This window comes from Watersipora subatra, chromosome 3 (genome assembly GCF_963576615.1).
Source record: "Watersipora subatra chromosome 3, tzWatSuba1.1, whole genome shotgun sequence".
In the NCBI taxonomy this organism is placed as follows: domain Eukaryota; kingdom Metazoa; phylum Bryozoa; class Gymnolaemata; order Cheilostomatida; family Watersiporidae; genus Watersipora; species Watersipora subatra.
This window is the reverse complement of record NC_088710.1, coordinates 2,886,468-2,910,920: the sequence shown is the minus strand read 5'-3', so window position 1 is coordinate 2,910,920 and position 24,453 is coordinate 2,886,468. Positions and strand designations below refer to the sequence as shown.

The 24,453-nt window shown below is 37.9% G+C and overlaps 1 protein-coding gene across 1 annotated transcript; it reads right to left on the bottom strand.

The window, feature by feature from the left end:
• Positions 1–278: 278 nt before the first annotated feature.
• On the bottom strand, positions 279–16,524 carry LOC137389614 (dynein axonemal assembly factor 8-like). The gene is made up of 18 exons (XM_068075672.1): positions 16,516–16,524; positions 16,234–16,431; positions 15,995–16,105; positions 14,283–14,610; positions 13,895–14,035; positions 12,905–13,091; positions 12,470–12,645; positions 9,737–9,877; positions 9,070–9,179; positions 8,766–8,898; positions 7,884–8,020; positions 7,432–7,569; positions 6,885–7,129; positions 6,115–6,406; positions 5,431–5,626; positions 3,038–3,208; positions 1,827–1,942; positions 279–355 (listed from the first exon to the last, which is right to left on the bottom strand). Exons 1-18 carry the CDS (start codon positions 16,522–16,524, stop codon positions 311–313), a joined length of 2,874 nt encoding a protein of 957 aa, XP_067931773.1. The 3' UTR covers positions 279–310.
• Positions 16,525–24,453: the final 7,929 nt, after the last annotated feature.

Below are 24,453 nucleotides of genomic sequence, written 5' to 3'. Positions count from 1 at the left end.
GAGGCTGAGTAAGGAATAAAAGATGTTGCAAGGGTTGTTGTAAAATTACCAACTAGTGTCTAAATTATTAAAGAGGCTGGGAATACCAGCCATGGAAAGACAACCTACCATACTAGCATCCTTTGCGCTCATTATGAATCGCTTGTAGTCTGCTATTTCCTTGTTTATTTTCCTCATCCCCCTATTATAAACAACATCATACATTTTGGTAGGCTCTGGGAGTAAAGAAGGAGAAAGCAACTCCATATTTCAGCACAAAACGTCGACATAACTATGACTTGTTTCTGCCTAGTTGTCCTATGACTTATACTCACTCTTCCATCATGTAGTTATAAGAAATAATGGCATTGTGACACTGTACAGCAAGTACAATGATGGGTGCCGATGTGAGCACAGGCACCTGTGCAAAGCTGCCAGCTTTTACAAGATGCAGATACTGCTGTGCTTGCTCCTCCGTAAGCCAGACCATCCGAGCCCCAGCAATCAACGCTCTGCAAAAAGTAAAATGTATTGACACCGTTACACAAGTATCGACACAGGAACACAAGTTTCAACACAGATGATGACCCAGTTATAACTGTTTATGCTGAACTTGGATCACTTTATGGTAGATGTAGTTAGATCTACTCCATGAATGGTGTAGTTAGATATGCATGTAGCCTCTAAACAAACATGATTCATATAGTTTTTTATTTAGATTACTTGGACTCTGAAAATGTAATACAATGCGATTTGAATTGCCTGCAGCAATGGCTTGGCATGCCTTGATTTAGTTGCTATTTGCATTATTTAAAAATGATTTAAAACAAGTTTCAAACATCTTTGGGTTTGAGTAAACAATATCTCAACCTCCGAGCAAGTGCGCAAGGTAATGCTATTGAATGGTTGTCATTACTATGCATAGACCATGCACTACTCTCACACCTGCCACCTGCCTGCACTACTCTCACACCTGCCTGCACTACTCTCAAACCTGCCACCTGCCTGCACTACTCACACACCTGCCACCTGTCTGCTCTACTCTCACACCTGCCTGCACTACTCTCACACCTGCCTGCACTACTCTCACACCTGCCTGCACTACTCTCACACCTGCCTGCACTACTCTCACACCTGCCTGCACTACTCTCACACCTGCCTGCACTACTCTCACACCTGCCTGCACTACTCTCACACCTGCCTGCACTACTCTCACACCTGCCTGCACTACTCTCACACCTGCCTGCACTACTCTCACACCTGCCAAAGTTAAATACATAAACTTAGTAAGATCACTTGAGTTACTCTACCGGGAAGTATACTACAACAATAGATATTAGCGTGACACGGTGTTTGCGTTGTCAGGTAGTGTTATCAAAAAGGTCTTTCTGCTGTTTGCAGTAAATTCTAAACAAATTCGAGAGATTCATGGTTGAAAATGAAGTATATCTCAGACAAACCACATGATCAGTGAATTTTACACCGTACAAAGAGATTTACCTTAAGTATTCAATGAAAATATTATTTTTATACTATGAGACTCAAATGAGTGGTGCCAACAATGTTTGTCAAATTATCAACGGATGAGGTGAGAGTTGTATGTTTACCAGTATTCCAGTCAGCAGCCTGACAGGAACTTCAACGAATTGGATCAAATGAAACAGAGGCAAACTAGACAGCGAGTTTGAACCGCTTCAAGATATGTAACATTATGATTTACATTACCCGATTCAGCTTCAATGAGTTTAGGTGCTAAGGCTTTGCTTGCAAAACAATGTTTACAGACTAGAAAAAGTCAAGGTTAGACTTGGAGATAAAAGCGCCTTCTTAATATAGACTCACTCAGCTGTTTGCAGGCATTGTACGATGTCTGTGAATTTAGAGGACTTTGCTTCAAGTCGAACAAGAGGAGGTAAGAGAACTAAACAGTTCACTTCATTCAATCTGTTCAAGTTATAAAGTCCTGAAACAGACACAGTTTAACATTCGGTATGCTTTGTCATGTCGACATACTGTTTCCTGTTTCCAAGATTTGCTTTTGAGTCAAAAATCACACTTTTTAGTGTAAAAAGTTTTGGCTTCAACCAATGATATACAGCCCCTACATTATATGTTGCTGTATATCATTGCTTCAACCAATGATATACAGCCCCTACATTATATGTTGCTGTATACCATTGCTTCAACCAATGATATACAGCCCCTACATTATATGTTGCTGTATATCATTGCTTCAATCAATGATATACAGCCCCTACATTATATGTTGCTGTATATCATTGCTTCAACCAATGATATACAGCCCCTACATTATATGTTGCTGTATATCATTGCTTCAATCAAGCACTAAAATATTTAAATTAGACAATTATAAAATATACACTCATTTAAATGGAGAACTAAAACTCAGTCAAAAGCTAAAAACTCGATAGTATAATACAGCTTGAAATTAAATAATTTAACAACCTGAACAAGTGTGGTACGCGTGGAAAGATGCCGAACCATAGCAATAAAATATAAATGGCAAACAGGGACAACAGCTTGGAATGTTATATATAACAAAGACAACAGCTTGGAATGTTATATAAAGCAAGGACAACAGCTTGGAATGCTATATAAAACAAGGACAACAGCTTAGAATGCTATATAAAACAAAGACAATAGTTTGGAATGATATATAAAACAAGGACAACAGCTTGGAATGCTATATAAAACAAGGACAACAGCTTAGAATGCTATATAAAACAAAGACAACAGTTTGGAATGATATATAAAACAAGATACCCAAACCCTGATTTAGGTGAGTGATTAAACTATAATCTTTTTTAAATGGGCTAATCCACTCACAGCCATGTAAACACTGAGCATACGTCACATACGGTTATCTTCAGCTATGATTCTGCAGGTCACCTCTCAGATGGGTTCGCATTTTTAAAAAGGAAGATAATGTCAAATGAAGAGAAAAAGACATGCGATATGTATGATGTGACGTCCCAAAAGTTGCCTTCTTGTGAATTGAAGTACAAGCATACAGATGAAAGCTATAGAAAGCACCTACCAGGGTCCATTGCAGAGCGGCCCTTGGCTCGCCGACTCGTGGCAGAAATTATATGGTCTACGCCAGGAGCAGCGATGTCTTCAGCTTGCAAATCAGCTGTGTTAGGGCAGCAAAGGCCTTCTGGGAAAAACTGCTTGATGTCTGAGACTGCTCGATGGTAGCTTGTACTGCCTGCAGCAACATGTTCAACAGATATAATATATGTATGGTAACTTAAGAACATCTGCTGAAAACATGGAAAATATATACTTAGATTTATACATTTACACCTAAATATACACATTTACACCTAAATATACACATCTGCACCTAAATATACACACCTGCACCTAAATATACGCATCTGCACCTAAATATACACATCTGCACCTAAATATACACATCTACCCCTAAATATACATATCTGCACCTAAATATACACACCTACACCTAAATATACACATCTGCACCTAAATATACACATCTGCACCTAAATATACACATCTACCCCTAAATATACATATCTGCACCTAAATATACACATCTGCACCTAAATATACACATCTGCACCTAAATATACACATCTGCACCTAAATATACACACCTGCACCTAAATATACACACCTACACCTAAATATACACATCTACACCTAAATATACATATCTGCACCTAAATATACACATTTACACTGAAATATACACATCTGCACCTAAATATACACATCTGCACCTAAATATACACATCTGCACCTAAATATACACATCTACACCTAAATATACACATCTACACCTAAATATACACATCTGCACCTAAATATACACATCTGCACCTAAATATACACACCTACACCTAAATATACATATCTGCACCTAAATATACACATCTACACCTAAATATACACATCTACACCTAAATATACACATCTGCACCTAAATATACACATCTACACCTAAATATACACATCTACACTTAAATATACACATCTGCACCTAAATATACACATCTGCACCTAAATATACACACCTACACCTAAGTATACATATCTGCACCTAAATATACACATCTGCACCTAAATATACACATCTACACCTAAATATACACATCTACACCTAAATATACACATCTGCACCTAAATATACACATCTGCACCTAAATATACACACCTGCACCTAAATATACATATCTGCACCTAAATATACACATCTGCACCTAAATATACACATCTGCACCTAAATATACACACCTGCACCTAAATATACACACCTACACCTAAATATACACATCTACACCTAAATATACATATCTGCACCTAAATATACACATTTACACTGAAATATACACATCTACACCTAAATATACATATCTGCACCTAAATATACATATCTGCACCTAAATATACACACCTACACCTAAATATACACATTTACACCTAAATATACACATCTACACCTAAATATACACATCTGCACCTAAATATACACACCTACACCTAAATATACGCATCTACACTGAGATATATGCATCTAAACTTAAATTTACACATTTACACATAGATATACACATTTACACTTAGATTTCCACATCTACACTAAGGTGTACAATTCTACACCTAAATATACACACCTACACCTAAATATACACATCTACACTGAGATAAACACATTTACACCTAGATAAACACATCTGCATTTAGATATACACAACTGCACTCAAATATAAGCGTCACCATCTGGATAGATAACAGTTATACTCGGACATCAGCGTGTATCAGCCGCTCACAACAGACACATATTACTGGAACAGGGGCGTCTGTGTTGTTTACAGTGCCCATTTGAGTCCATTAGATTTGTCTAATCTAATACTTGTGAACAGACAACCCCTTGCAGCATTAAAGCCAGGAATAACTCCACCTCTTGCAGTAAAACTACTGATGGGTTTAAAAGAACTCATCGTTTTACCTTTTATTGTTTGTTTCTGTTGTCTGTTATGCAATTGCTTCAATTCTAATCAATTCATTTCCAAAATAAAGAAAAACTTTTATATTTTGGATTTATTTAGAAGAGCCCAGGCTAAGGGTTTTAATTTAATCTAACAAGAGCATAGGTTAAGGGATTCATTTTATCTAACAAGAACCATGGCTGAAAGGTTCAATTTTATTCAACGAGAGTGTAGACTAAAGGATTATTTGCCGCCTTCAGAGGAGCCCAGACTAAGGTATTGTTTTTTGTCTTACAACTGTCATCCTATTTTGAATGTTTGAATGTTTAGCTTTTGACAGCGTGATTTATTTATTTACTTTTGAGCCTTCTGTAAACATTCATGGCTTTCTCGGGATAAATGTCTTTGACATCTCCCCCTCAAGCCAATAATAACTAATGGTAGAAGCAAAGGTTATTGGTAAAGCAATACTTACAATAGAGACCATTGTTGGGGAGATCAGTGCCATAAAATCCTCTGAGACAGAAAGGACTGACAGCCTTGGCCTCCGCAGGGTCATCAGGTCCAAGCATATCCTCAAGTTTCTTAATGGCATTTTCCCTCTGTAGGGCAATCAACATGCTTGGCCCTGATGTCATGTGCTGAATATTCTTTTGTAATAGCTTCTCATCCTGCAGACACAAGGCATATTATACTAGTCGCAAGTTAGAGAAATCGAGGAATAACTAAACGCGTCAACTAATTTGTTAACTTTAGCAGAAAGTAGCAACTTATGATAGTGCTGATAACTCCTACTTGGTGACTAGCATATGAAGCAAGACAAGTCTAGAATGTCTTAATTATGGCCAATTATAGACCTTTAGTAATACAAACATAAGTGTAGCTTTACACACTAACATTTCTTTGAGTGGGATACAAATGCAGCACTAACTAGGACCACCCTAACTAGGACCACCCTAACTAGGACCACCCTAACTAGGACCACCCTAACTAAGACCACCCTAATTAGGACCACCCTAACTAAGACCACCCTAACTAGGACCACCCTAACTAGGACCACCCTAACTAGGATCACCTTAAACTAACTGACAGAAATGATCAGCTGTGATCTCTGATAGTAAGGTTGGCATGCACAAATCGTGTTGCACTGGTCTCCCACCTGTTTGGTGACAGAGGACTGCAGACAGGCAGCCTCCAGCTCTGTAAGAACAAGAAGTCGCAGGCCAACGATGGAGAACTTCTCTTGTAGGATGTGAAAGAGGATTCGATGGAGCTTGTGCCTGCCCAGTAGACCTGGTTTCACTGTGAGCAGAGTAACCAAAGGTCTCGGACCCATCAACATGGTCTTAAATATTGATTCATCTTCTCTGGGTGGAAGAGAGAGTGGAGGAGTGCAAGGAGAAGATTTGGCACTTTTGTTGGCTCTCTGCTTTCTTGTTTTTGTTGTTGCACTACAGAACAGTGTTGAGATTGTTTACCGACAGCCGATGGAAAAATGCATGACAGCAACGCCATTATATCTATGAGATTGTTCTACAAATTTACTCATAAAATGATATTTACTTAATGTATTTGCCAATTGCAAATTTTGCATTCAAATATCTTGAACACAATCACAATACAAGTTGACAAAGGACTCGATCAATTACGTCAGTAGTATGTAATGTGGGAGTTGTTTACCTCTGACATTGACCAATACAATTATCTTTAAAGTAGTTAATAACAAATTAATATTTTTTTAAACATAACATTATTGAACCAAAGTACATATAGGAAAAATAGTCAACTACAATACTAATAAAAAGAAAATATGGAGTTGCTAAAATCAATGGCTACCTGCTATTGGTTGTGAAAAACCACTTTTACCTTAGCGCAGGAGCGCTGATGATTTGCACAAAGTTGATGATTTAAAATTACAAGAGAGCCTACTGCATGCTCATATACTTCTGCCATTTGCAGGATCCAGTGATATTCTGACAAAGTGGTTCTATCACTTGCCTATCTTCTTCCCAGCAGTCAGGAGCCAGTTTAGCTGAGGTTCTCATTGGAGGTAGGTACTTTGTATTTGGTCGACTTTCATAGTCAGCGAATAGCTCTCGGTCAAAGAAAAAGAGGGTGGCTAGACGGTAGGTCAACTCTGGAGTATTGGTCACTATTATTTCGAGAGAAGGCAACTACGAAGAAGGATAAAAAACTGGATTGTAACTATTTCTTGAAACATTGATTTTGTTGTTAGTAGACATGCATTTAATGTGTCAAGGACATAATATCTAAGAACTACAGCTAACTTTGATATTTATACTTTTAACATCCAAGAGTTTACTTCATAGTATTTACATGTATAACATATCTGCTTCCCATGGTATTCTGTTATGATCAACAAATACCATACTAATACCTATAGGTAAAAGGGAACCTATTATTTGTCTCAAATCCCAAAAAATATGTAATAAAGTTACAAAGTTACAAAACTAACTTGTCGATTCATTACTTTCTTCTCACTGTACACTACTTCCTTTATTCTGCTTGTGCAGTTGACCCCTCGCAGCATCATAACTAGGGTTGGTTTGCCTGTCAAAACTTTTATACTTTTCTTCCAGTCCGACTGGCCAACCTACAGTATATGAAATTTCTGAGTGCATCGGCTGTAGGCCAAAGAGCTAGTAAATGAGCAAATACGACAGACTACTAAATGACACAATGATTAGCTGCAACTTATGTCAGTAACACGAACTCCACGTGAATATTCATTTAGCAGCATTTCCACTCCCACAATGCAATGCACTATAGCCCCAGTTGCCCGCTAACTAATAATGAGTGTAGTACAGCACATCCAACTATCAATAACAAACTATTTGTAAAATTACTTTTGTATATCGAATATTTTGTATTCAAATCGTAGCTTGATCTATGTGTGAATTGAGCTACCTCATATGGAGTTATCTCCCGTGCCTGCGAAGTATTGAGAGATGGCAGCCATTTAATTCCAAGCAATTCTAGACCAGACTCTTTTGCTGAAGCTTCTTGGTTTTCATCTGAATCTTGTTTGGGCTCTTGCAGATTACCTGCATTGTTGAGTATAGAACAAACTTATATGACTTGCTCACAGATGGACCCGCCTCCGAATGACTTGCTCACAGATGGACCCGCCTCTGAATGCCAAGCATCAAACTCCTCATCATAGAGACAAAATTTAGGCAACATTTTTTACCTGAATGTTCAAATTACAATAATGGAAGCACATCCTTATCTATTCTTACCCTGAAATGCTGGGAGGAAACGTTTGTTTGAAACAAAATGTTTGCAGAAAACAGGCTATGCCTACGGCTATATCTACTCTACATGTAGGAAAAACATTGAAGCACTAGAGGTATTTACAATTTATTCATAAAATGTCCAGTGAACACTTTTTGTAGAAGTCCCAAAATATCGTACGAACAGTTGCGCATTACTAGGCGGCTACCTGCACAGCAGTATGAATCGTCTTCTCTTTTATTCTAATTGCTATTAGAAAAGTGGACACAATTATGTGGTATTTTACCATTGCAAATTGAGCTTCTGTTTGTTCAAACCAGCTAGTAATTATTCAATTTGATCTTGACTTTTCAGAGTGAGAGTTTCTCTTGTGTAATGAGATGTCTAAAATCTTTATTATTTGGTAATCAAAGTTGAAGCTGTATGCAAATTTTCTACTTAATATAAGCCTGGATGTGGCTAATATGACTTTGTTAAAACTCTAGCATAAAGACATTTAACCATCCCCAAAGCTTTAGAGCCATAGAGCTACCTAACCAGCATTAAGTGACTTACAGAGATCAGAAAAGGCTGAGTTTATAACATTGTTGCCAATAAACGCAACAAGTGAAATCTGCTCCAGCTCCGAGTTGCTGTGAAGGCGGGGTGGGATGTAGCTAGTGGAGGCTGGGGAGTCAGCCTCAGGTACCTGCAAACACCAGCCATTCTCTGACAGGCCATAATTACTACACAGCTAACTAGAGAGCTACATTATCTAATTACTTAGATGTACTTGCTCCTGAAAACTTTATGAAGTCACTAAGGCTAAGAAAACTATTGAGGCATTCGGGGAAGGGAATGAATATCAACTCTGCATTACCTTAGCGAAGTCTCTTCCAAGAATAGCGAGCAGACTTGTACTGAAGGGAGCAAAATGCAGGAAGCTACTTCTACACAGTGACCCATCTGTGTTCTCATTTGCACAGATGTCTACAAGATACATAATGTCACTAGTCAAGGTCTTATGTATGTCTTATGACTACGTAAGTAAAACTTGCCCTTTAGAGCGATGTCAAATGTAGCAGTATTGCGGTAGGAAGCATCTAAACATATTTTTATTCAGGAACAGCAGGTAGTTTTTGAGTAAAATCTTGTATTTTTAACGATGGCTTTTGACAATTCGTAGTCAGGTCTATACTGACCACAAAATTCTTTTACCAGTTGTGACATCTAACATTATTCTTATTTAAAAATGCAACCACTGGTTATGAAACCCTCAGTGGCAACATTTTAGCAAACACCAACTTCCATGTGCCACCACTTGCCATCATGTGCCATCACTTGCTATCATTTGTCTACATTAACTGTGATGTACCTGCAGTTACTGTAGACATACCAGCATGTGACAGCATGTGCCAGCATCGCTATTGACTACTTGTACACATGGACTAATGTTGTAGCACCACCTGCCTCAATGTTTCACCAATGAGTACATTGTACTAGTTACATAAGATTGTGGCACTTGCTATACAAGAGTCAATACTTACCAAGCAGTTCTTGTAAGATGACATGTACGATGATAGCCTCCAACAGCATACTTGTATGGTGAGAAACATTCTCCTTGCTCAAATGTATGATAGTAACAGGCCTTGGCACACAGTGATGACAGTAGCACACCTTCTCTCTACCTGTTACAAAAATGACTTGATATTCTCAGTTTACACTGTATCGCATATGTAATATAATTTACTAATTATGACTCATGTTTACATAATCTTTATATAATAACCTGCTAGTAAGTGTTATTAAATGTTAGAGTATTAGTATCAGATGTACAGTAAGAAGATATTTTTATAACCTATAGCGTTTCACATGGAAGAAAAGAGTTTGTATTAATCTTCACTGATGACATGATTCAATTGACGGCCTTAATAATAATGAGTTGCAAATTGAAGCATCACACTGCTGGAACAATTTACACAGTTATTAAGGAGTTGTCCTAACATCGAGAAGACAACCTAAACGAATACAAAAATTTTGTAAGTATTTAAATAAATGGTGTTAAATTAGCCTAATCCTAAAGACTAACCATGATTTTAGTCTAAACACTAAATTTTAGTCTCATTGAGTCTGCTTGTTGCTAAAAACTGCTGATGTGCGTAAGAATGAATTGCCTCTTTTTATTATTTATTTAATGTTGTCAGAGTAATATTATTGACTAAATGACAATTTGAACATGCAGTACTTTATCATGAAGCAGTTGAAACTCACACAAACATTAAAGGTAGAAACAGAAACTGCAACCGAACTTTAAACTGAACTCTAAACAGAAATTCAATTGGAAAGCTTTCGAGTTTAAAGATAATCTAAACAACTCCTTTCATTAAGTAGGCAGGTCTGCTCCTCACATTAAGTAGGCAGGTCTGTTAAAATCTTTAGCCATGTTCATTACAATTTGAGCTACTACGTGTACAAAGAGTTGCTGGAATTATTTTCTGACCTATGCTCAAAGACAGCTGCATCGTCTGTCATGGCTGAGAACGTCCTTACCAAGAATCAATTACAACTATTGTTACTAATATGTAATTATCTTACTTTTCATCTATAATTTATCTCTATTATAAAGTTTTGTCATAGATTTAAAGAGCGCAAAATCATAAATGGTAAACAGACGATGGTAATGGTAAAATGGCTAATAAAGCGCTTTACTTTCGTAACTACTATTTATTCTCATTAACAAAGAAAATAGCTAAAACCGTTTCTTTTATCTTGGTATAGTGCAGAACTGAATAGCAAAATTATCAATAAAAAAAATTGAAGCTGTTTATTTTATTTTACAAAAGATCGCAAGCCCGCACTTTAATATCTGATTTACTCTGAACATCTTGTCTTATTGACTCTGCTCTAGCTAGGTCAAGGTTAATTAGGGGCAAATTAAAAAAGTTCTCCGTATTGACAACTCTCATAATACATAACGTAATTTGTTTTTAAAAAATATACACATAAAAACACAATTCATTAGCATTGCGACAAAGTTGCAGCAGTTTTTTGCCTAAGAAGCATCTCGGCTCAACTTCAATTAGATAGATTATCTCCGTCAAAAATGATGGCAGAGTGAAAGTTTGTATAGAACAAAACTTTCATCTCGACAGACACACTGACAAAACCCGGACAGACACACATAAACACGGACAAACAAACAGACAGACACCTGAACAGACACACGAACATACACACATAAACAGACACACAGACAAACACCCTAAAGTGACTTGACTTTGCATAAAACTATACCCAGAGCTATGCCATAGACACCAATTATACTCATAGCTTCATAGGGACAAGTGATAAATGAGATCTATTCTTTACCATTGAATATGTCAGCTGGCGAGTTTAACCGTTTTTGAGAGCAGTGTGAGACATCTGATGTTGGTAAATAGAAGTGTGCGGAGTCAGAGCTGATCCCTACAAAGTAGTGGTAAGGCTAGACATGCACGAGGAGTAATGCAACTAGTGCTGCACGATATCGTTGCATGTACATTCGATTATTTGGTCTCAAAATATGTCGAATATTGAAAAATATCGAACATTGGAGTTGTCTTCTTTCGATATATAGTGTTAGGCTTTAACATGAACGATATGAGAGAATATTGGTTAATACCGGTTGAAAATAGGTGTTGTCACCTCGTTACAATAAAGAGAATAGACAACTCCATTTTTGCAAAATAAAATCTGCCGATATTTCGATAAAATATCGGCTTCGATATTCATATCGATTTGACAGCTGGCCAAATATAAAATCGTCCACTGAAATATATCGTCATATCGAATTATATCGTGTTATCGTGCAGCACTAAATGCAGCTGGTAATACATAGTGTACTTTGAATACAATGATCACCTTACGAAGTTATGAAATAGATGTCTCAGTGTGTACTGCTTATATGTAAATAACCTTCTAGAGTGTCACTCACGTCAAACTTTGAAAGATAATATCAGAAAACATCAGACATTTTTCTATTGTTTGAAATTTTTTGTTATTTAGCTGATGCGACTGATCGGATGTTTCAAGATTAAAATCAGTAAGAAATAATCAGAAGAAAAGAAAAAGTCTGTGATTTGAGTTTGTGATTTCTCAGTGATGTAAAATACAATCTAGTAATGTCATCAAGTACTAATTACTAATATAGTAATCATAGAAGCTGCATTCATTGCCATAGCTTCTATGTTGTACATAAACAATGTAGACCGTATTAGCCTTCATTCATATAAAACACCCACCTAAGGCCGACACTTGTTTTTGGTTCAGGTGACGCCTCCTTGCGCCTCGAATGCTAAAACCGCGACGTTGGGCCTTGCCAAAGACAAGTCCAATGAATTTAACAGGAAATATTGTCGATATGACTACAAAACAGTCTGCTGTTGTTGTGGCTGACAGCAATGCTACAGGTGCAGCTCTGCAACAGAACCAAACAAATGTAAAAATATTGGACCCAAAACACACTGACAATATTGTAAATCCTACAAGCCTCAGCATGAAAATAAAATAAACAGTTGAGGACAGTTAGCAAACCGTTTTCCTACGGCTACAAATGATGCTTTCAATTAAATTTGAAACGGTTTACGGCAGCAAAACAGAACTGAACAGCTGTGACAATTCTGGTGTCTGAAAACATTAGAGATCAATTGACAAAGCTAGTCATGCAAGCTACACACCTCCCTAGCCCGTCCAAACTCTCTAAAGGGCTACAAGATGATGTCTTTTTTAGACGAGCTAACTCTTTGCCTCTTATCAGCTTTTCAGCGTCTGAAGAGAACCTCCCACCAAACCATCGACCCAAATGTTCGTCTACGCCTGGACGAGTTCTCGGAGTGAACAAAGTAATGTGATCTTTATCTGTCCCTGTTTAACAGTAAAGTAAGCCTTACGTATCGTAGCAACTGAACAGTGTGCATTAGTAATGATAGAACTACCAGTAGTAGTAGTAGTAACTGTAGTATTACCACAAACAGTAGTATTAGCACCAGTAATAGTACTAGTAATATTATTAATAATACTAGTAGTAGCAGTAGCACAGGGGTTCCCAACCAGAGAAGAATCCCGCTAAGGAGAAATCTTGAATGTACAAGGGGGAACAAAGAGGTGTCTCATTTGTTAAATTTTTAATTTATGTCCTGCAGTGCCGTTTGAGTTTGGGTTCCCTCATTTAACATTTTGGTTTTATCTATAACATTAGTTGCTAATAATGAGCTACTAGTCAGAACCTAGATATATGTGAACACATTCATCCAGATTTTGATTGGATAGTAGGTTAACATAGTCATAAACCAATTCACCGCCATGCCAAAGGTCCTGTATTGTTGTGTGTTGTATGCATGCTGTATAAAAATTAACAATATTTTGTTATATGTTTAGATAAGTACAATAAAATGGGAATATAATATGTTTTTAATCATGTGAGTTAAAAGTGTGGGAGAATCGGAATCAAATTTATGAAAAGGCAAAAGGGGGAACAGAATGAAAAAGGTTGGGAACCCCTGCAGTAGTAGTATTAGTAATAGTAATAGTAGTAGCAGTGCTTGTAATACTAGTACTAGTCTTAGTAATAGTAATGGTAGTGGTAGTACAGCAGGACCAAAGTAAGAGCAGCAGATAATTGCTACAAAGTGACAGTATCTAGTCAAAAAGATTTTAGTAAAACTCACCGCCCAAGTGAGCCATCAAACAGGTTTGATCAACCTTTTTTGCAAGTTCAGGATCTGCTGGACCCATTTGTTGCATCCATCGTGTGAATGCTTCTGTGCCGCGTAGAGCCACAGCTAGAAAGGGACCATTTTTTTTAGTACCTGTAAAATACAAAATAAAATCTTGCCATGGAACACCTAAAAACACCATTCATCATGTGTCCTATACGCAAAAGCCATCACATGTTTTGTTAACGTAAATATATCTGCAGGTTGAAAAAAGTCTCCATCTTTTCCTTGTTAATATTTTTTTGGAGCAAATTGCTCAAATAGCTTCCATTTTTTTTCAATTATGTTTATTTTAAAGCGAGATATTGTCTTTAAATTTTACTTATTCAATAAGCAATACCAGGCACACTGAAGACACATAAGACACCTGGATGACCAGGCACAATGAAGCCACATAAGACACCTGGATGACCAGGCACTCTGAAGATACATAAGACACCTGGATGACCAGGCACACTGAAAACACATAAGACACCTGGATGACCAGGCACACTGAAGTCACATAGAATACCTGGATGCACGGCTGGAAAGCAAGCGAGTCGGATTCCTGCAATCTCCAAATTTTCTGCATACATTCGGGTCAATACAGTCACGACTAGCATGGCTTTTACGTACAGCGGTCTGGTAAGCAGCACCATAGTTGTCTCCACAAGCTCATCATGTGTAAGCTAACAACAGGAAGCAGGTCTAACTGCATAACACAGATTAGCAACATGTAATGGTAGTCGGGTAGCAACAGCTAGAATCACCTCTTTCCTGCGGAACCAACTCCTGGCTGTTATTTCTCGAAGGAAAGAAAAAGCTTTATACGGTTTCTACGAGACACGCCATGTACTTGTCAGCACATGTCAATGCCTGATGGAACCTGTCATTATTAGTTGAGCAAGCTTTTCTCATGTAACAGTTTTATGTCTGGAAGAACACTAGAGCCTCACAAATGCTATACATTAGCTCTGTTACGGCGACCAAACCTGATAAAGGGTGTTGAATAATATTGTGAACCGTTTCTAACATATGCAGGCTATTTTTCAGGTGAAATTATTAAGGTTTTTTCGATGTTACATAATATCTGACAAGTGGTTGTCTCTTCTACTATGTTTAATTTTTAAAAGAGCCCCAAACGGTGTTTAATATGCTTTTAGATGTTTTTGAAATTCGGTTTTCAAACTTCACAAGTTTTGTGGCAAGCTCAGCAAAATATGTTTTAAAAATCAACAACGTGTTGCATATGCATAGACATGATAAGATTTAATGTATAATTGAAGCTTACTGGAAACTGAATCTAGTTACTTGGCACAGTAACCTTTAAGATGCTGTATTGACAATCGAACATTCGTGAAGCCATTGCCTTTGGCAACGAGTCCACCAACCGCTGTCTTGGGCAATGAGTCCATGAACCGTTTGGGTGGTTTTATAGTAACTTTTATTTGAGTTTGGACCACGAGATCAACCCTGATTCAAACCCAAATAAAAATTACTCAACACTAAAGCCAGAGAGTCGACCAAAATAAAAAAAGCACTGATGGCTTTTTGTTGTCAAGGAGATTTATTAGTGCAAATCCCTTTCTTAATGTATGATAGTCGGCCATATATATACAGCCACATAGTAAGACTGGCCGTATATATACATGGCCACTCTTACTCATCCTATAAGACTGGCCGTATAGAACAATAACATCCTGCAAGACTCCTCCAAGGCAATATGTTATCATACCAAAGACACATTGCCCCTTAAAGCCATACTAACGAGGTCAGTGAAAGCATTATTTCTCCCACGTCCATCTCCAGGCCCTGTTCAGTGTGTTTTTATTCAAATATACTCACATCAATAGCTAAAAGTGATATTCAAAGGAATGTAGCTTGAAAAAGGTATAACACACACAAATAAAGCTTTCCATCAGCTCTTGGAGCGCATTTTGTTGTCAAGGAGCATTTTTAGGAGATTAAAATCGGTAAATAAATGCAAAAGATTTCAATGATAGGCAAGGTTTGACAACCCCTTTATGAGCCTTAGTTGGAACCATTTAACCATGAATATAGCCATTTACTAACCTTTGGCTCATCATCACTATAGTAGCTCTGCTCTTCGTTGTGCACTGTCTGCCAGTGGAACCCGATCTCATCACCAAAATATTGTTTTACACTGTCAGGATTTGTCTGCACCTGTGATGATATGTTTTACGGAAATATCAAGTAAACTTTCAAAGTCTCTAAGATTCACAAAAATGTAGAATGGTAGAATACAAGACCCTGTAGTAATGCTGCTTCACACGGCAGGAGCGACTAGTTACCTGCATGTAGGTTGACATGGGCTTGCTGGAAATCTGAACATTGTGTGCTGTGTACGCATACTGGGAATTGGGTGCAGCAGACTTGACAGGGCTTGAAGACCAGTCACTCAACCACGGATTAACATCTACTAAGTTTGTTAAAGACAAGAACTTCTGCGTGTAGCGTGCAAACAAGGAGTTCCCTTCTTTCTTGTATGCCTGCCATAGATTAGAAATGCTTATGCAATATTAGGTTGACGTTGGCAGCATTACAGGTAGAACTAGAATAAAACAAGGGTAAACCCTGTACATCCAGCAAAAGCGAGGTCAACCTCAGAAGAACTTACACCGTATTTGTGCTACAGTTGTGTACGGAAGTAAGTATATGTATGAAAGTGTTGCATATGATGACAACAGAACATCAAAAGTTCGGAAGGTTTCATAAGCTACTTGACTGCAACCAGTGAAATAGGGCTGCATAGGTAATGACTGCACTGCATATGCTCATAGATTCTGTAATTCCTGATTGTCGCTTTACTCGCTACTAAGGACTCTACTCGCTACTAAGGACTCTGCTCGCTACCAAGGACTCTGCTCGCTACCAAGGACTCTGCTCGTTACCAACGACTCTGCTCGCTACCAACGACTCTGCTCGCTACCAACGACTCTACTCGCTACCAACGACTCTACTCGCTACCAACGACTCTACTCGCTACCAACGACTCTACTCGCTACCAACGACTCTACTCGCTACCAACGACTCTACTCGCTACCAACGACTCTACTCGCTACCAACGACTCTACTCGCTACCAACGACTCTACTCGCTACCAACGACTCTACTCGCTACCAACGACTCTACTCGCTACCAACGACTCTACTCGCTACCAACGACTCTACTCGCTACCAACGACTCTACTCGCTACCAACGACTCTACTCGCTACCAACGACTCTACTCGCTACCAACGACTCTACTCGCTACCAACGACTCTACTCGCTACCAACGACTCTACTCGCTACCAACGACTCTACTCGCTACCAACGACTCTACTCGCTACCAACGACTCTACTCGCTACCAACGACTCTACTCGCTACCAACGACTCTACTCGCTACCAACGACTCTACTCGCTACCAACGACTCTACTCGCTACCAACGACTCTACTCGCTACCAACGACTCTACTCGCTACCAACGACTCTACTCGCTACCAACGACTCTACTCGCTACCAACGACTCTACTCGCTACTAACGACTCTACTCGCTACTAACGACTCTACTCGCTACTAACGACTACTCGCTACTCACGACTCTACTAACGACTCTACTCGCTACTAACGACTCTACTCGCTAATAACGACTCTACTCGCTAATAACGACTCTACTCGCTACTAACGACTCTACTCGCTACTAACGACTCTACTCGCTACTAACGACTCTACTCGCTACTAACGACTCTACTCGCTACTAACGACTCTACTCGCTACTAACGACTCTACTCACTACCAGCGACTCTACTCACTAGCGACAACCCTAATCATTAGTAACGACTAGTGACAGTGGTAGTAACCACTGTAATGTTACCCAGCATGTAAACGTGCTATAATTGTTGGTAATAGTGACTCCAACCACACTTAACTGTTAGTCACACCTTACCAAAATTCTAATGAACTATAACAGTAATAAACTGACCTTGACATTCAAACGCATTGCCTGTAAAACCTTTGGATCAACGAGTCCCGCAGCAGCCACGGCGACAGCGAGCAGAAGCTTGCCATCTAGCACCATTTGCTGCATACCGACGACATGAAAAGGGTAAACATGTGTAAAGTCTGGTTCGATTGCTTCAATGTCATCTGGCACGAGTGAGCAGAGCCAGCCAATCAAGACCTTGTAGCTACTAGACCACATGTCAACTGCAACGGTGTAGTGTCACATTTAGAAGTAGCAAACAGAAAAGTGTTTGATCACATTATGCCAATAAGTACTGGATGAATAACATGAAGATAAGCATTTGACACGCAAGGCATGTAAAAAGGGCTTGTACGAGGGGTGATCATAAAGTACGTGTAGGCACGTACGTATCGTAGTATCGTACGTGTAGGCACAAGTACCTAATTTATAATGTGGCTGAATAGTAGATCAGAGATGTGAATTGTATCTATATAACAGGTATATGAGCAGCATGTCACAGGTACATGTATAGCATGGCACTAGTAAATGAACAACGTATAACAAGTATATGAGCAGCATGTCACAGGTACATGTATAGCATGTCACTGGTAAATGAACAGTGTATAACAGGTATATGAGCAGCATGTCACAGGTACATGTATAGTATGGCACTGGTAAATGAACAACGTATAACAAGTATATGAGCAGCATGTCACAGGTACATGTATAGCATGTCACTGGTAAATGAACAGTGTATAACAGGTATATGAGCAGCATGTCACAAGTACATGTATAGAATGGCACTAGTAAATGAACAACGTATAACAGGTATATGAGCAGCATATCACAGGTATATGTATAGCATGGCACTGGTAAATGAACAACGTATAACAGGTACATGTATAGCATGTCACAGGTACATGTATAGCATGTCACAGGTACATGTATAGCATGTCAGTGGTAAATGAACAATGTATTACAGGTATATGAATAGAATATTTGAGGTGTATGAAAATATTTTCAAAGATCTGTCTGAGGACCGGCCTGAGGACACTCGGGGCGGTCCTCAAGACCTCGATAATAAAATATTAGTGATGCTTTCTTCAGATTGAAACATGCTTACTTTTGTCCATAACGGCAGCAGACTGTGACCTTTGAGTCATTTCTTCATTACTAGAAAGGTTAACTGTGAGCACAAGGATATCGTCCCTGTCAGCGACATTCAAAGGGAGAGATATTAGTGGTTCCTCGTGACTAGTGATCTACCAAAGTGGTCATTTAGGTCACTAACTGACCAAACGCTGCTTGACAGCGTATGGCAGAATACAGTAATATATCAAATTCATGTAAAAATATATACAGTATAATGTCGAATACATCTATGTATAGTATAATGTCGAATACATCTATGTATAGTATAATGTCGAGTACATCTATGTATAGCAATATGTCGAGTACATCTATGTATAGTATTATGTCGAGTACATCTATGTATAGTATTATGTCGAGTACATCTATGTATAGTATTATGTCGAGTACATCTATGTATAGTATTATGTCGAGTACATCTATGTGTAGTATTATGTCAAATACATCAGCATGTATGTAAAAGATTATTTTAAATACATCTATGTGCAGAACTGTGTTGAATACAATCTATGTACAATATTCTGTAGAGTGCATCTATGCACAATATTATATTTGATAAGTCTATGCACAGTATTATGTTTGATAATTCTATGCACAGCATTATGTTTGATAATTCTATGCACAGCATTATGTTTGATAAGTCTATGCACAATATTATGTTTGATAAGTCTATGCACAATATTGTTTGATAAGTCTATGCACAATATTATGTTTGATAAGTCTATGCACAATATTATGTTTGATAAGTCTATGCACAATATTATGTTTGATAAGTCTATGCACAATATTATGTTTGATAAGTCTATGCACAATATTATGTTTGACCAGTTTATGCACAATATTGTAGGTAAAAGTGTTGAGAAGCTAGAGAGAGAGAAACATAACATATTTATGTATATCTACTGTAATGAAGCTAAAATAAAAGCTACTAGAGTCTAGATAAGAATATAATATAGATTAAGACTACTGTTATGTTGTATATAGGTAAGTATATATTATATGCTCAAATGTGTTTTTGTTGAAGGTTGATCACCGGTAGTTAATCTTCGAATTCGGTGGAGGTAAATTCTACTCAGCTTAGGATATTATGGTATTACAAAGCAGGTAGCGGTCATAATTTTATCTTTTTACGCTGCATTTACATGTAAAATGCAATATTACATAAATACAAAGCTTTTTATACAAAAAGAGACATGAATAGTTACATTTTATTATATTTCTTAACTTCTAAAGTAAAACGTTAATAATCTTTGAATTGCAAATGTACAAGTAATGTTTAAAGCTGTATAGAAGTAAACTTTTTCTTTAAAATCTCAATCTACATGTACAACTTAAGTTAACAAGGCAAGACGGTGCTGCTTGTAAAATAATAATACATTAGAATAAAATATTAGCATATTATTAGCGTCAAAGTTAGAATTAAATAAAACTAATATGTTCACAAACACACGAATTAACATTAATCATATTTGCTGATCTAAGGGCATGAAAAGCATCTTATTTTGCCGATAAAATAATAAAAATACCGCTGTGACATTTTCAGCTGGGCATGATTGAAACAAGTGAACCCTAGTTCAAGAACTCTTCCAACATATGTAGAATAAGATCCTACCCCGTGGTACAGAGTTGGAGTGTTGTATGCAGCCACCCTCTTAGTATCTAAAGAACGTGTTGGCCTCAGTTCATCTAATTTCTGTTTAATTGCTATTTTGGCATCTCGTACCTTTATAGCACGCACTGCCTTTTGCCTTAAATAATAACAATATTAATAATAATATTAATAATGCAAAACATTGTATGCTCTACATCAGAAGAATATATACGATATTACATACACCTATAGACAGAGAACTTTTGACAGATTTTGAGAAGATAACTTTTGACCTTTATCCGACCTTACAGGTTATACTTGTGAGTCAGCGCTGCTTCACACCTCACGTATGGACAAGTGAAGATGATCTCAGGCATGATATGTTTAATTCCATTAGCTCATGAACATTACCTATGACTTCAATTTACATTTCTTTTGCACTTTTATGTACACGATTGAAAAAGGTCGTTTCATGTGAAGAGCTTGGTCTTTGGGCACACTCGATTCTCTTAAGACTTTCAGTTTATCTATTTTTAGCTCTGCCGTGTGGCAGCAGTGAATAGCTTACTAGCAGTCAAATGGCCTTAGCATGCTCATAGAAAACATGATGGATAATGGCTGGTTAAAAAAATGACGCTACAGACTCAACCTGCTGAAACTGACGAGAATGACGGTTACTGGTAATCCGATGAAATAGTACAAACATATTCACTATTACATAATAAAAACCAAATGGGTGTTATTAAGATGGAACCATATCAGGATCATATGATAAAAATCATATCACGATCATATGATAGGAATTATATTTAGATCGTATGATAGGAACCATATCACATCATATGATTGGAATCACCATGATCATATGATCGGAATCATAGAAAATCATTTGAAAGTTTATAAAGAGAACGATAGTAAGAGTGATGATGAAGAACTCTATTTGGCACAATACCAAATCGTGTGACTACATGTTTAGCGAGCATTGGTTGTATGTCTCAGCTGTTACATTCCTAGTTCCTCAGAAAATCCACTAAACCTTAACATGGCCAAACCCCGATATAGAACTGTGCCATGCAGAGAGCTTTGCTTCCAGTATGCATTTGTTTGTCTCAATGTCTATTTACATTGAATGGCATTGATCAGTGCTAATCAAGTGCACGTCTATCTATCAATATCTTTTTTCATTCTCAACAACTCGGTCAACATGACGAGTGTGTGCATCGCGCCTGTGCATCGCGTGTGTGGTAGGTAAGTATGGCAAGTCAACACACAGTTGGTCAGGAGTACATCAGGTGATGGAAACTAACCAATGAGGTGATAGTTTCACAACTACGGTAGATCCTCGGATTACACCGGTCGCGACTTACGCCATTTCATGGTTACAACACACCTTATAAAAATATTAAATAGCATTCAAACGCATTTCCATCTTGGACTGTTTAGCAACTTAAGAAACGTAACCAATTGCGAACTAGTTTGTAGCGCGCAGTGGATGAATACGCTGTGTGGTGGCGCTAAGTAAGGAAGATGGGGTCAATCGGTTTCAGTGTTACGCCATTTTGATTGCACTTGTCCATTTTTTTCGCATATGCTTTATTGTACCTGTGAACATGTTGCTCTCCGTTATGGCTCCAAAAGGTAAGCCAGAGATACTTCTGATGGTGCGCAATGAAGAATACTTCTAGCGCAATGAAGAAAAGAAAAGCCATGAAAGTGAAATTAGAAATTATCAAGTGATCTAAACATCATGAAACTGCAACAAACATTGATCAGTCGTTCAACCGTAGCTACTATTCCTTAGGAATAAGCGCATAGTTGAACATGTAAAAGGATCTGCTCGAATGAAAGCAGCAGTGATCACCAAACAGCGCAGCGGTTTAATTATTGAAAAGGAAAAATTATTAGTGCTTTGGTTAGAGGATCAAATCAAGGTCATACACCGTTGAGCTTAATGGTGATCAGGAAAATCATTCATGTAAAAAATATTCAATCCTTAGGACAAGGTGTTTTTTCTTTAATTAATACTTTGTTATGTCATTTGTTGCATTTTATTATAGTACTTACAATACTTTACGGTGAGGGGTGTTTGGAGTAATTTATTTATGGTGTTTCGACTTACACAGAAATTTGACTTACACTTCGGTATAAGAACGGATCAACGACATAAGTAGAGGGCCCCCTGTATATTTTTTATTAACCTGACCTGACGATCCTGTACAGAAATTCAAAGCAAAAGATATTCGTTTAAAGCAGAGACTTTATTAAAATAATACGAAATAAAAAACATCCCATTATGAAAATATTATTCACAAAAGACTCTTAAAGGAAAGTCTTTGTTAATATGAAAGGTGAGCAGGAAGTAGCACATTACTAGACTAGGTTAGTCCAATTCCTTAGTTCAGTTGGAACAGCGTTAAATCCCTAGCTCAAATTCAGTTGTCAGCAAGTAACAAGTGCTTGGAGATTGGTAATTTTCCTAAACAATTTAACCTATTGCGGACAAGGGAGTAGTGACCTCTTTACTAGCTGTCACTAGTATCAGCACTCTAGTAGTAATGGCCCACTCGCTAGTCAGGAAACCAAAAGGTTCAAACAAAAAAGCCTATTAATTCCTATGGAAAGATTCAATGACACGCTGCAAGTCTTCAACTTTGACCTGTCTAAAAGGTTTTCAAGATGTCAAGATTTTCCAACTAGCGACTCTCAAATGTAAAAGAGCAAAAGTTGACCTTTTACTGCCACACAAAATCAGCACACATCAAGGCCTGTAGGCTCTTATAAAATGGAGAGGCAAACAGAAGATCAAAATTAGTTCAACCAGCTACAAGATTTCTAACCCGTACTTGAAGTTCTCAATTTCTTTAGCAACTTCTAAATCCTTTTTAGCTTTGGCAGGACTTTCTATTGCTGTCGGCAGCGACTCATCAGCGGCAGCAACACCACACTCTGAAGTGGTTTCAGCCGTTGAGGTGGCTGAAGTGGTGACAGACGCACGCTTGGCAGGAGAAACCATGGCGATTGGGTGAGATGGTTGGACAATACCTCTACACATACAAATACAGAAACAGGGTGAAGGGGTTTTATGCGAGCTGATGACAGTATGTTGCGCTGTCGGCTAAATAGTTTTGCAAGGTTTCAACTGAGTACCGACATGTAACTAGCTAGTTAGTTCAAATTGCCTGACAACAATCATTCCGGAATGTTCCATTGGAGTTGAACAAATTCATATTTGTGAACTTGCTCGGGTTAACCAAGAGAAAACACTACGTACAATTACAGCCTAGTCAGAAACAATAACAGAAGCTTACCTGTGAATAGCCTTTGGTTTGACGTCACCAATGGGGGCTGGTGCAGGCTCCCCGTTCTGTAATGCTTGTCTGATACGTCTCCTTTGCTCAAACCAGCTATCTCTGTCCTCTACTGAGTCAGAGTCTGAGCTACTCTCAGAACTGCTCTCCCTGCAAACATAAAATCAGATTATATAGCTATGCTATAATTACCCAGCTATACAGCTTTTAAACCTTCATGACGAATTCTTCAGTTATTTGAATAAAAATGTGCCACAAGCAAGTATATACGTCTGAACCTATTGCTGCTCAGAGGATACTGTATTTGGCACCACCTTGACTGAACAACTGCAAGTATAAAATGCTAAATACTTTGCAAAAGCGAACGCGTAACTTTTATGGTAACGCGTAACCATTTAACAAAGATACTCTAATATTAGTGGAGTCAGTAAAGTTCTCAGCCAATACGAAACCAAAAGTTAGGATATATACTCCTGACCAATACATTTACTAGAAAGGTGTGTTGTAGCATCTTTTGTGT